The 13,614-nt window shown below is 36.3% G+C and overlaps 1 protein-coding gene across 3 annotated transcripts in view; it reads left to right on the top strand.

Annotated features, from left to right (window-relative positions):
- Positions 1–13,614, top strand: part of CPEB4 (cytoplasmic polyadenylation element binding protein 4) — a 73,088-nt gene that overhangs the window by 45,644 nt on the left and 13,830 nt on the right. For 2 of the 3 annotated variants that reach the window (XM_006055390.4, XM_006055389.4), the window contains one exon: positions 11,818–11,991. In XM_006055390.4, coding sequence (XP_006055452.1) covers positions 11,818–11,991 — 174 coding nt within the window. Of the gene's footprint in view, positions 1–10,089; positions 10,114–11,817; positions 11,992–13,614 lie in introns of all 3 variants that reach the window. The other variant, XM_006055388.4, reaches the window with a different exon arrangement.

Genomic DNA, 13,614 nt, shown 5'->3' on the forward strand with positions numbered 1-13,614 from the left:
CCCAATTGTTTCATTCCTGCTAAATTATTAATAGGTCAGTTGCTCCTGGGGTATCTTGGTTGAGTTGAGAAAAAGAAACATTCTCTGGTGGGTTTTCCTTAAAGCCAAATTCACTTAATTTTTTAGAGTCTAGTATGAGATTTTTTTCCTTTTATACCCCCCCACCCCCCTTAATATCCTTTCTTTCAAGATTAGGTTATTTTTTAATGACCCTCACTTGGCAAAGGAAAAATAAATATTTATGTTTTGAAATTTTACTGCCTACACCCTCTAGAAGTAGACTAGATGGTTTTTTACTGTTGTATACATGGAAATTTTATTCTAGAAGTGAACTGACTGAGGTTAACACTAGCTCAAACTGAAAGATAGGAAGATAAAGAACAAAGAGATGTCAAAGAGGGGAAACTTGCTGCCTCCTCAGGCAAGACCCAAAGTATGGGGCTATGGCTGCCATGGTCTCGGATCCAGTATTCAGCTTTGCAGGGTCCCAGAACTTCATTTTGTCGGTATGAGCAAGTGTTAGTTCTTAATAACAAGCTGACTTGTACTGGATGCCAATTTATACATTCATAATGAGGCAATGCTTCCAGTATCGCTAGATACTGGAGTTTACTGATAGTCCCATTCCCTCTCTGACAGCAGAGTCCAGATTATAGAAGGTTGTTTAAAAGTCTTGAAATTAATCAAGGTGGAGGTGGAGGAATGTTAAGACAGTTCTTTAGTCACCTTGATTTAGGCATGCAGGAGACTCAAGTTTGATCCCTGGGTCGGGAAGATCCCCTGGAGAAGGAAGTGGCAACCCACTCCAGTATTCTTGCTTGGGAAGTCCCACGGTCAGAGGAACCTGGCAGGGTTGCAGAAGAGTCGGATATGACTGGGCAACTAAACAACAGTAATAAATTGCCCATTCTCTTCAGTCAAATTTTTGAAACATCTTCCATGGTGGATTGCTTCTATAGATAAAGTGGTCGCATTTGTATGATAATTCTTAGTAGCACTTTGTTCTCACTATAGCTCAGGTTTTGGGGGTTCCTGTATTGCAGAGCTAGTTTAATGCATTACTTGTGTTTAATGAAGAGAAACTCAAAAATCACAAATGATACCCATCTTGTAGGATTGTGGTGGAGATTAAGTACATGTAAAATCATTTAGCATAGCACCTGGCATGTAGTCAAACTAAATTAATTAACATCATTTTGGGAATATTAGTGCTAAAGATTTGTAAGGGGAAAAAGAAACACAAACCAAGAGATTATGATTAGTTGAAAAAATTATCTAATATTGAACATGCTTTATTTGTCTCTTATTAGGATAGATAGCCTGAAACTTAATTTATTTACTTTTAAATGCAATCTCTTTACATCTTACATCCATTCAGCCTTTTCTTAAAGCTGAAAATAAGCCTAATACGTTGTGTTGTTTTGTACTCATTATTCAACGTTGAGACTTAAATGAACCAGCAGGAGCTGTTCTTTTCTGTCCATCACAAGTAGTCTATTCAGGCTTTTAAAAACCTTTAGAAAGGTGATTATATAGCTACTTTACTTTGCTTCAATTAATAATTTTCAGAGCTTTTTCTTCCAAGCCTCTGTTGAATTGAGAACCATTTCTTGCTTTATTTGAATAAAAATATGAAAGAATTGTTTCCTCTCTTAAATGTACTTTTGAATTTCAATGTGACTTTTATTGTATAACTTGTTTTGAAATTTTCAAGCAGTCAGAGGTTTGGGGAAAGAAGTGCAGTTTAAATTCTAAATAAATAAAAAGGAAAAGATTCAAAATACTTAGTCTCCTAGCTTCAGCAGTTATATTGGAATAATATCAGCATTTACATGTGCAAAGATAAAAAAGGGCTCGCTTACCCAGCAGATCAGATTGCTTTCTTTTTTCCCCTGGCTATACTCAATCATCAGTTTTCAGACTATGCAATTACCTTCATATTACCACTCATGACTTTTAAAAGACATTGCCAGTATAATTCAACAATATTAATTGTGTATTCTAGGGAATTACTATTGTTGTATTACTAGTTGTAGAGATTTTTTTTTTGAGGGGAATCCTTAGGGGAAGATTCTTGGATTTTAAATGTACTAAAAAAACAAAGCAACTTTCTGGCTACATTTTGGATATTGTAATTAGTTCTCTAGGACTGCCATAACAGGTACCACTGACTGGATGGCTTAAACTGAAATTTATTTCTAGTCTTGGAAGCTCGAAGTCTGACATCAAAGGGTGAGCAAGGTTGGTTTCTTCTGAGGCTCCCCTCCTTGGCTTGTAGAGAGCTGGCTTTTTCTTGTCTTTACATGGTTTTCCCCTCTGTGAAAGTCTGTGTCCTAATCTCTTATAAGGACACCAGTCATATTGGATCAGGGCCAGCTTGGTGACCTCTTTTAACTTTAACCACCTCTTTAAAGCCCCTGTTTCAAATAGTCTCATTCTGAGGTTCTGAGGATCAGGACTTTAGCGTATGGATTTTGAGGAGGAAACACTATTCATCCCTTAACAGATAACCATTTCCTAGTTAATCTTATGTAGGAATATAGTTAGAATATCCATTTTATAGTTATGAAAAGCAACCCTGAAACAGTTTCTCAGCTAAGTCAGAAAGCAGTGCTAAGCATAGGCCGATTCGTCTCATATTTCTCTGGTGCATTTTGGTTTAGCTCTGAGCTAGATATCACATTGAATGATTAATTTTCCTTTTACCCAACTTGAAATTTTATTTTATCCAAGAAAACTTAACATTTAACCACTACCACCACCTCTATAAAAGTGCTTGTGTGTGGTACTTTTTTCTTCAACCTCCCACTTTACAGCTTTAGTATTTAGTTTGGTATTTAGTTCAAAAAGCACTAGTTTTGAACAGATGCGTGTATCTATGTATTTCCTTTCCTCTGTGGATGTCTCTCATTTAGAGCATTAGCTAAAGTACTTGTTTGTCTCAGAAGAGATTAGTAAGAAATCTTTTAAAAGTTAGCATCGAAAAATACCTCTTAATTATAGTTCTTTTAAAGGGAGAAGATTGTTTGCTTAAGGAGGGTAGGGGACAGAAATCTATGAAAAGGGAGGGCATAATTTACCCAGGAGAAATGTAGATTATAGTCACTTGCTGAAAATGTATGTAATGTGGTTCATAGTTACTACAGGAAAGAGCATGTTTAAAGATCCTTTCATGAAAAAGACAATATGAAAACCTATTGTAAACTCTATAAAGTGGTCTACAGTTGTTATCCTGGGAGTAGTAATGAAGAGCTGAAAGTAACTGTTGAAGATCAGCCTAAGAATATATACATATGAGGTTACTTTTGAGGAAGGAAGAAAATTATTATTTACTGAGCATCTGTCAGACCATCATATATATATGTGGTATCTTTTGTTATTCATTTTTGCATTTTTATAAATAATAAGCAGGGTTTGTGAAATACAGAAACTGAATTACATTCAATCTCTGCCCTTCTGTAAGGCAATTTAAACAATCCTCTCATATCTGTATTATATCTTGTCAACATTCTTTGAATTAGTATAGCAAGCTAGTATAAACACAAGCCAATGTGACATAGGAAATTCTATAAATCATATGAAAGTGAAAGTTGCTCAGTTGTGTCCGACTCTTTGCGACCCCATGGACTGTATAGTCCATGGAATTCTCCAGGCCAGAATACTGGAGTGGGTAGCCGTTCCCTTCTCCAGGGGATCTTCCCAACCCAGGGATTGAACCCAGGTTTCCTGCATTGCAGGTGGATTCGTTACCAGCTGAGCCACTACTGAAGCCCAAGAATACTGGAGTGGTTAGCCTATTCCTTCTCCAGGGGATCTTCTCGACCCAGGAATCGAACTGGGGTCTCTTGAATTGCAGGTGGATTCTTTACCAGCTGAGCTACCAGGGAAGCCCATAAAGCATATATCTAAAATAATTTTGTGACAGTGAACCCATTAAGAAATTAGGGGATGATTTATAAAACCATTTGAAATGATTCTTTGCATCTTTGTTGAATTATATACTTTGGCCTTTGTGATGATTGTCTTTTTTTTGGTTCTGGCACCTTTATTCTTTTGTTTACAGATTGACTCAGCGTCCAGTCTTTGATTTCTGTCTTTTTACCTGGTTTACTAATCTGACTGATTCTCCCACATACTCTTTTTTTTTTTTGGTCCTACTGGAAAAGCAAGTCAGTTGCTAACATCTTCTATTCTGACCCACCTCCCCTTGTTTTCCAAGTAGCGCTGCTGTCCACCTTCTCACAGCGGGCAGAGAGAGGTAAATGGAGGTAGACCAGCCTGAGGCCGCAGAAGTAGTACAGGTCTTTCATTGCCCCCCAAAAGCTAGTCATATTTTATTCTTTACAGCCTAAAGTCCTATTCTTTTTTTTAAATTTATTTTTAATTGGAGGAAAATTGCTTTTCAATGTTGTGTTGGTTTCTGCCGTACAACGTCAGTCAGCCGTAAGTATGCACACATCCCCTCTGTCTTGAGCCTCCCCCCACCAGCATCCATCCCGCCCACTTAGGCCATCACAGGGCACTGAGCTGAGCGCCTGTGCTGCACAGCAGCTCCCCACCAGCTCTCTGTCTTACACATGGTAATGTGTGCGTTTTCAGTGCTACTCTCAATTCGTCCTGCCCTCTCCTTCCCCTGCTGTGTCCGCAAGTCTGTTCTCTACATCTGTGTCTCTATCCTGCCCTGCAAATAGATTCATCAGTAACATAGACTCCATAAATGTGCATTAATACATGGTATTTGTTTTTACTTCACTCTGTGTAACAGGCTCTAGGTTCATTTACCTCAGTTCAACTGGCTCAAATTCTTTCCTTTTTATTAAAGTCCTATTTACAGAATTAGATGTAGGAAAGGATGCTTTTAATATATCATTTGTTTTTTTTAATTATTTATTTTTACTTGATTGATGTTTGGTTTGCAGTATTGGTTTGATTTCTGTCATGTATCAACATGAATTAACCATAGTGTACATATGTGCCCTCCCTCTTGAATCTCCCTCCCAGCTTCCACCCATGCCCACCCCTCTAGGTTACTACAGAGCCCCCGTGTGAGTCCCCTGAGCCATACAGCAAATTCTCATTGGCTGTATGTTTACATATGTTGGTGTATATGCATCCATGCTATTCTTTGTATTCATCTCACCCTCTCCCTCTTTTCCTCCACCCTTGTCCATAAGTCTGTTCACTATGTCTGTGTCTCCATTGCTGCTCTGCAGACAGATTCATTAGTACCATCCTTCTAGATTCCATGTATATGTGTTAATATACAATATTTGTTTTTCTCTTTCTGACTACTTTTCTCTGTATGATAGGCTCTAGGCTCATCCACTTCATTACAACTGACTCAAATGTATTCGTTTTTATGGCTCAGCAGCATTATACTGTGTATATGTACCACAGTTTCTTTATCTATTCATCTGTTGATGGACATCTAGGTTGCTTCTATGTCTTGGCTATTGTAAACAGTGCTGCAGTGAACATTGGGGTACATGTGTCTTTTTCAGTTTTGATTTCTTCAGGGCATATACCTATAAGTGGTATTGCTGGGTGATATGGGGGTTTTATTCCTAGATTTTTAAGGAATTTCCATACTGTTTTCCATAGTGGCTATATCAATTTACATTTCTACCAGCAGTGTACGCGGGTTCTCTTTTCTTCACACCCTCTCCAGCACTTGTTTGTAGATTTTTTGATTATGGCCATCCTGTCTGGGGTGAAGGAGATACCTCATTGTAGTTTTAATTTGCGTTGAAGTAGTGATGTTGACCATCTCTTCATATGTTTATTAGCCATCCGTATGTCTTATTTGGAGAAATGTCTGTTTAAGTCTTGTTTTTAATATAAGTACCAAGAAGAAAACTCAAAAGGATCCATTAACAAATATGGTAATACAGTGCACATAAGAGTGTAAATTTGAATACAACAGAAAAGGATAAAATGAGAAGTGGAATCAGTTTTTCTTTCATCATTCCAGTTCCTCTCCCCAAAGGTTCTTGTGGTTGTTTCTAGAAAAAATATTTGAGTACATTCCCATGTATCTATTTCTATTTCCTTTATTGTTAAGTTCACACAATAAGAATCATACAGTATACACTTAGGTACCTCATGCAAGCTACATTTTAGAGATGTTTAGTATCAGCACATGAATATGTACCATATTTTTAAAATAACTATATTTTTTGTGATATATTTTGTGAATATACCACTATTATATCTAATTTGTTCCTTTTCTAACAAATGTTACAACCAAATAAGAAAAAGATACTTTTTAAGAGATAAATATTTTCATTTTTATTATATATAAATAAATAAATAAATAAGTAAATGTGTGTTGAAAAAGACCTGATAAGAGTCTTTCTGTACATTTTTGCAAGTCTAGAATGCCAGACTACTGAAATATTTTACTAGAGAAAATTTACTGATGAATATAGGGCATTTGTAAGCAATCTTGTAAAGATATTTTGGAAATAATGTATTTATCAATACATCTAATAGCAATATTCACCGAAAAGTTATAAAAATTTATAGCCATAATGTTTCCAGCCCATTTAGAACATTCTTGAATTATTTTAATACTGAACACCAAATTATATAGATCAAACCAAGTAATATAAATGATAAACATATAAATAGTATTCACGTTAACTCTCATGGGAACCAGAGGGTTTTTATTCAATACTAACATAGATCTTTTAAAAACTAGCAGTGTATGTGCTGTGCTGTGCCTAGTCACTCAGTCGTGTCCAGCTCTTTGGGACCCCATGGATTGTAGATCTCCAGGCTTCTCTTTCCATGGGATTCTCCAGACCAGAATACTGGAGTGGGTAGCGTTTCCCTTCTCCAGGGGATCTTCCAAACGCAGGGATCGAACCTGAGTCTCCTGCATTGCTGGTGGAGTTTTTACTAGCTGAGCTATCAGGGAAGTCTTAACGGTGTGTATTCTTTGGTAATTACAGGAAAATTCTAAGCAGAGTTTATTTCTGCTGACTTAGCTAGAAGTTTTCCAAAATACAGATTTCTTTAAACATTGTTTTTTTTTTTATTTAAATTTATTTATTTTAATTGGAGGCTAATTACTTTACAATATTGTATTGGTTTTGCCATACATCAACATGAATCCGCCACAGGTGTACACGTGTTCCCCATCCTGAACCCTCCTCCCACCTCCCTCCCCTTACCATCCCTCTCGGTCATTGCAGTGCACCAGTCCCAAGCATCCTGTATCCTGCATCGAACCTGGACTGGCAATTCGCTTCTTATATGATATTATACATGTTTCAATGTCATTCTCTCAAATCATCCCACCCTCTCCCTCTCCTACAGAGTCCAAAAGACTGTTCTATTTAAGTGATTTTTTAAACTGCCACTACCTCTAGTGTTTGTAAAATGTCAAATAATGTGCAACACTTGATAGTCTTGAGACTGGAAATCTGTCTGACATTTTCCTCAGGAAACTGATGAAGATCTGTGTTATAAGCATTTCATCATAATACTGTTTGCACCAAGTGTAATTTGAAACTAGTGAGGAAACAATGCTTTAGTACCTCTTTCATACATAGATGAAGTGGCATCACTTACTGTTCATTTCATACCTGAGTTCTGGTTGCATAGGTGTGTTTATGTTATGGAAAGTTCATTGAAGTATATGCTTATGATTTCCTATATATATATATAGGAAAGTACACAAATATATATATATATATATATCATACATCCAAATATACATTAAAATAATGTATATCATTGGAAATAAAAAATTTAAGCATTCTTATTTTCTTTGCTCCAGAATGTCATTGTTTTAATTTTTTGGTACTAGTTTATATTGATTTGCCTATTTAATTGGGCAGTTTTTGTTGCTTTGAGCATTATATGCCTATATCCTAAATGTGGGGAAATGTTTCTAAATAGTTTTTGGCATTTAATCTCTGAATTTAATAGTGAATTCTTTTCTGTTAACCAGCTTAATTTTGTAGTATAGAATGAAAGTTTAAAAGTATACATTTGAAAAAAAAAATAAAATAAAAGTATACATTTGAAGACTTTGAGATTCTTCAATTTTTGCTTTTGATGTATAGGCTTTACTGTTCTTGAAACTTACTTTTTAAATAGTGAAACTTACTTTTAAAATAGTGAAACTTACTTTTAAAATAGTGAAAACTATTTGGACTTCCCACATGGGGCCAGTGGTAAGGAATCCGCCTGTCAATGCAGGAGATGTAAGAGACGTGGATTCGGTCCCTGGGTCAGGAAGATCCCCTGGAGAAGGAAATGGCAACCCACTCCAGTATTCCTGCCTGGAAAATCCCTTGGACAGAGGAGTCTGGCGGGTGACAGTCCACGGGGTTCCAAAATGTTGGATTCAACTGAAACAACTTAGCACACAACATGCACATGAGAATTTTTAATGTTAATTTTGTAGCTTCTAAATGCCTACTCTTTTTCCAATAACTGTTTTCTCAGAAATCCAAGCAGCATCAATCAACTTTTTAAGATTGACAGAACCAAGATTTTAAAATCATTCGTTTCCCCAAACTCCATTGTCTTTGAAGCAGTCATATGAATAGAATCTTCTTAAACAAACATCTAGTTCTGTGATATCTTTCTCTTCCTAACCTCTGTCAAGTTCACTAAGGAAGAAACTACCTCCACCCTCACCCCAAATTTAAGAATTACTAAAGTGAAAAACCTAACTGCAGAGGGAGATTTTACTGGTTTTAATCCATTTGCCCAAGTACTTTGGTGAAATTCAATATTATCTAATAATGTTAGAAATTATTTTAGTATGAGACATGATTTCATTTTGGAAAATAGGCACATGGTACTTCTAGTTATATTTGTAACTCAGTTATAACTGAGTTGTACTTAGCATTTATCTAGAGAGCTACGAGTGAAAACCTTGACCAGTTTATATAATGATCTCTTAAAAGGTTACAGTTTCTAACTGGAAAACCTATCCCAGCTTCCTGTTTAAATTTTCTCTCTAGCCAAGACCTCACTTGTGCCGTATGCTTCTGTTCTGGGCATCTTTCCCTGAGTATTATAGCACCCCTAAGTGCCGTTGCCAGGTCTGCAGTGCCCTTTCTCTATTTTACCTTTAAGATCTATCTCAGAGCCATCCCCACTCCTCTCTGACTCTTGAATCAGAACCAGCTCCTCCTCCTCCTCTGCTCCCACTGCACCTAACACTTAACAGGCGTATTGCTGTAGTAGTCACATTAGCGTTATTTGCTTCTCTGGCTGAATAGCCTGTAAGTTCCTGCAGTCAGAGCAGTGTGCTATAGGGCTTAGCAAGGTCACGCATTCAGGAAGTGTATGTTGAATAGAATTAAGAGTAACTACACATACAAGTTCCAGTTCATTTGAGGAAAACATTTTCTCAAGTTTCCTGATTTGAAATTTATGCTGCCATTTTCCAAGTATTCAGATATATACTTATAATCATATGTCTATATTATTTTGTATTCTTTTTCTTCTCTTCTTAGTTGGAATCTACTTCATGATAAAATGCCAAACTTTTTAATACTTTTCAACTTCTGGGCCATGGTGGAAGATTTAATTAGGGACAAGAAACTGGCTAAAAGGAAGTTTATAAATTGCCTAAAGATTTCATTTGTTATAAGTTTCTTCATTAGGGAATAATTGAGAAATAGTACAGAATTGCTGTTTATCCTGTCGTGATAAAAAAAAGTCACGAATTAAATGGCTAGTTAGCAGGAAATTCTGAGAGAAATTAAGATCAATATGGTGGAACTTGATTTAAACTATGTTATATACTCCTTTAGTTTTATACTAGTTTGGACCTTGGGTGACAGTTAGAGCAGAAGTCTTCCCCTTAATACAAGTAACACCCGATAGATTTTTACAGTGTCCTTGAAGAACTTAAAAAAAAAAGAATGCATTGACCTCTCGGCATCAAAATTCCATATTTTTTTGAGATATTTACCAGGAAACAAGGAATATAGCCAGTTTTTTTGTTTTTTTTGTTTTGTTTTTTCAGTTTCTTAAGCTGGTAGATGAAATCACAGTTGATTCTTTTGACAATGTTTGAAAGGTTTTTTTTTTTGTTTTTTTGTTTTCTCATTTGACATGCAGCAAGGACATATGGGCGGAGGAGAGGTAACATTATTATTTCTAACTTTTGAATGTATCAGTTATATTTGGAGAGGACCCAAGTTTGCTCAATTTCTAACCCTTATTGGGAAGCGGGGAGGGGGAGTGATATGTAGCTGTGATCGATATATACTTTATGTGTTATAGTTAGCATTATAAACATTCTAATTTGAGGGAGTTGGAATGGTAGGATTTGGATTTGAATTGAAATAATTTCAAACTCATTTATATCTGAAGCTTTGTTTCTCTGTTTTCCTTTCTGAAAGGAATATCTTAGAATAAAATTAAGAATATTTAAAAAGGAAAATATGGTATAACTAGTCTCAAAACACCTGATTATATTGGAGGTATAAAGTATGCTTGAATACCTTATATCTACTTTCATATTTTTTAGTTTATTTATCTATTTATTACTAAGGATAGTTCTGTGTTTTGTTTAAAATTAGATTAACTAAGTGACACCTAATCCTATAAATTTCAAACATTAGGGGGGAAAGCTCTAGACATTTTAGAGAATTTTTTGAAGAATCATTTCTTAGAGGTATGTGAAAAAACTTTATTTTTGCCTCCTGTATTAGTTTTGCCTTTTTATAAGAAAGTCAGTTAAATAAGGTAGCTTTAAAATAAAAGTGACTTTTGAAAATCCAGAAATAACCTCCAATTTTAGAGTCATTTTTTATCTTTATTATATAACTTTTGAACTGTGATTTTATAGGGTAAATTTGTAATAAATATACTGTTAAGGAAGGCAAGTATGACAGAAAGACATTGGAATGTTTCAGTGAAGGAAGAGCACTTAAGATATATTTCTGCAGGATCCATTAACAAATTCCTTATGCAGAACCTAGAAGTAAATTGGCAGCCTGAAAAGTGACAAAACAGTTTTTGAGAGATTCTACAGTTCTTTGTAGCTCTCTTTTGCTTATGATTTATAAGTTTGTATTTTGCTGGCAGGTAAGTATGGCAAGAATATTAACCACAACTGGCATCTCTGATCTTTTCTGCTTTTATGTTCTATATAAGAGGATTTTCTAACAGCAAATGTAATGACTAGTTTTTAGAATTAGATACTACCTGTACCAGCTGATGATTATTCAGCTAAAAGAAAATTTATCTTCAGCATACCTAAAAATCTTTAATTCTGTCAGAGTAGCCAGTGAAGTTAGGAAACAGCATAAATGGGTTTTCATGACCTTCCATTAGTTAAGGTAAACCAAGATGAGTGCTTACTTTAAAAATCAACTTGTTCATTTTAGGGGCGGTCTTAAAGGAAAATGGGCAGGCTATATTGTATGATGTTTTAAAGAAATTTAAGTGATCTAGCATCTGATGGTCAAATTTAATACTTAGTGTATATATCTAGATTGCCAGTGGCCATGGGGCCCTACCAAGGCAGTGCAGTCTCTGCCAACGACTTTCAAAAGACTGCTCTCTCCTACTGTACTTCCATTTCACCTCTCTCAAGTTTCTGGATCCCAGTGGGATGGTTGAGCAGCCCTCTATTTAACCATGTACTTTCTCTCTGACTCAGTTGGGACCTTAAGGTGATGGAAATTCAAGAGCATATCTAAGTGATTTATTACTCAGTGAGAAATGTAAAAGCAGCAGCGTTACTGGATCTGCTGTTTTCCTTGTTTCTTGTGTAAGATAATCAGTGGCAAGGAGCGTTTTCTGTTAGCTTTTTTTTTTTCTTCCTGCTTTCTCTTCCAGGTCAGTCCTCGTTATTTCCAATGGAAGATGGATTCTTGGATGATGGCCGTGGGGATCAGCCTCTTCACAGTGGTCTGGGTTCGCCTCACTGCTTCACTCACCAGAATGGAGAAAGAGTGGAGCGATACTCTCGCAAGGTGTTTGTGGGTGGCTTGCCTCCTGACATCGATGAAGGTATGTTTAGAAAGAGCTGTTCATAGCACAGTGCCCAGACTGTGGCACATAGTAGGTAACGCATAGGTAATGTTGCTGTTAGTTTAATAATAATATTATCTGGCTCCAGGTGTTCAGTTGTGATTACATCGTTCCCTTGTCCTGTCTTCCTAGTACAGCGTATAAAATCAGTTCTCGAAAAGAAGGGGAGTAGGACTTTGGAAACTAGCTGAGGCAAGTAGTTGGACTAAATCAAAGAGCGTAAACCCCATTTGGAAAACTCTAGGATTCTGTTGTGGGCAAACAGCTGCTAAGAGCACTGTCTGTGTGTCTTGCCTTGGCTAAATTCATTATGCATTTTCCTATTTCCTACCTTTTATGACTGTTGCTTCCCTCATAGCTCAGTTGGTAAAGAATCTGCCTGCAACACAGGAGACCCCAGTTCAATTTTTGGGTCAGGAAGATCCTCTGGAGAAAGGATTAGGCTACCCACTCCAGTATTCTTGGGCTTTCCTTGTGGCTCAGCTAGTAAGGAATCTGCCTGCAATGCAGGAGACCTGGGTTCGACCCCTGGGTTGGAAAGAGCCCCTGGAGAAGGGAAAGGCTACCTACTCCAGTAGTTTGGCCTGGAGAATTCCATGGACTATATAGTGTATAGTTAATTGTTTAAAAGTTTAAAATCTTAGATTAAGTCTGAATTTTTGAAAAATATAACTAGAGCTGTAGGGAATCTTAAGAGTTGTGTCATTTTCTGAATATTTTTTCACTCATCAAATGCTTTCTGAATTCTGTGCACTGTTCTTAGGATTATTTAGTAAATAAGATTGTGAAAGAAAGCCCCTGCTCACACAGAGTTGATATTCTAGTGGGCGAAGGGAGATAAGTGTGAAAATATTAGTGAATAAGTCCTGAAAAGAAAGCAGGTTGATGTGATAATCCAAATCTTAAAAGAGAGACTTGTGAGATTTGTTGGTTAAATAAATCCTCTTTGCAGATGTAATACTTGAGCTCTGATGGCTGAATAAGAAGCCAGTCATGCAAAAAGACAGAGAACTAGTTATCCAGAAGTATTTCATTTAACTGTGGGTCTAAGTGACCCTGACAGAAATCAAAGTAGCAGACCATATGGCAACCATATATCCTTGCTTGCTTTTTTCCCTTATCAATTTTGTCTTGGTTTCCTGAATGGAAATAGAAACGTTATGGAGGATAGAAAAGTTTTCTCTAAAAATCTATAAGGTCTAATAATGAGGTTTAATAATGTCCCATTTAGATTGAGATTTAATTTACTGTGCCACTACATTTTCCTTAAAGTGCTCAGTCTTTTGGAAGGTTGAGGCAAAATGGCTTCCAAACAGCCAAAGATCGAAATAAACACCAGAATTTTATTTTTTAATCTTTAATAAAATGTCCTGGAGGAAGCTGTGCTGAGATTTCAGGCCAGGCTGACTCAGTCTCCATTCTCTCCTCAGAAAGCATATCTTCTGTTCAGAGTGTTCATCTGGGGCTAAACAGTTCATTACGATGTTGTCCAGTAAGCTCCCAGTTGCAGCCTCCTCATTCTGTAGCTGGAATCCTCACTTTCCTTAGTATAATGGATTTTAGGTTTTATGACCCTTTAGAGGTCAAATCCTTAACACTTTT

Source organism: Bubalus bubalis, chromosome 19 (genome assembly GCF_019923935.1).
Source record: "Bubalus bubalis isolate 160015118507 breed Murrah chromosome 19, NDDB_SH_1, whole genome shotgun sequence".
Classification (NCBI taxonomy): domain Eukaryota; kingdom Metazoa; phylum Chordata; class Mammalia; order Artiodactyla; family Bovidae; genus Bubalus; species Bubalus bubalis.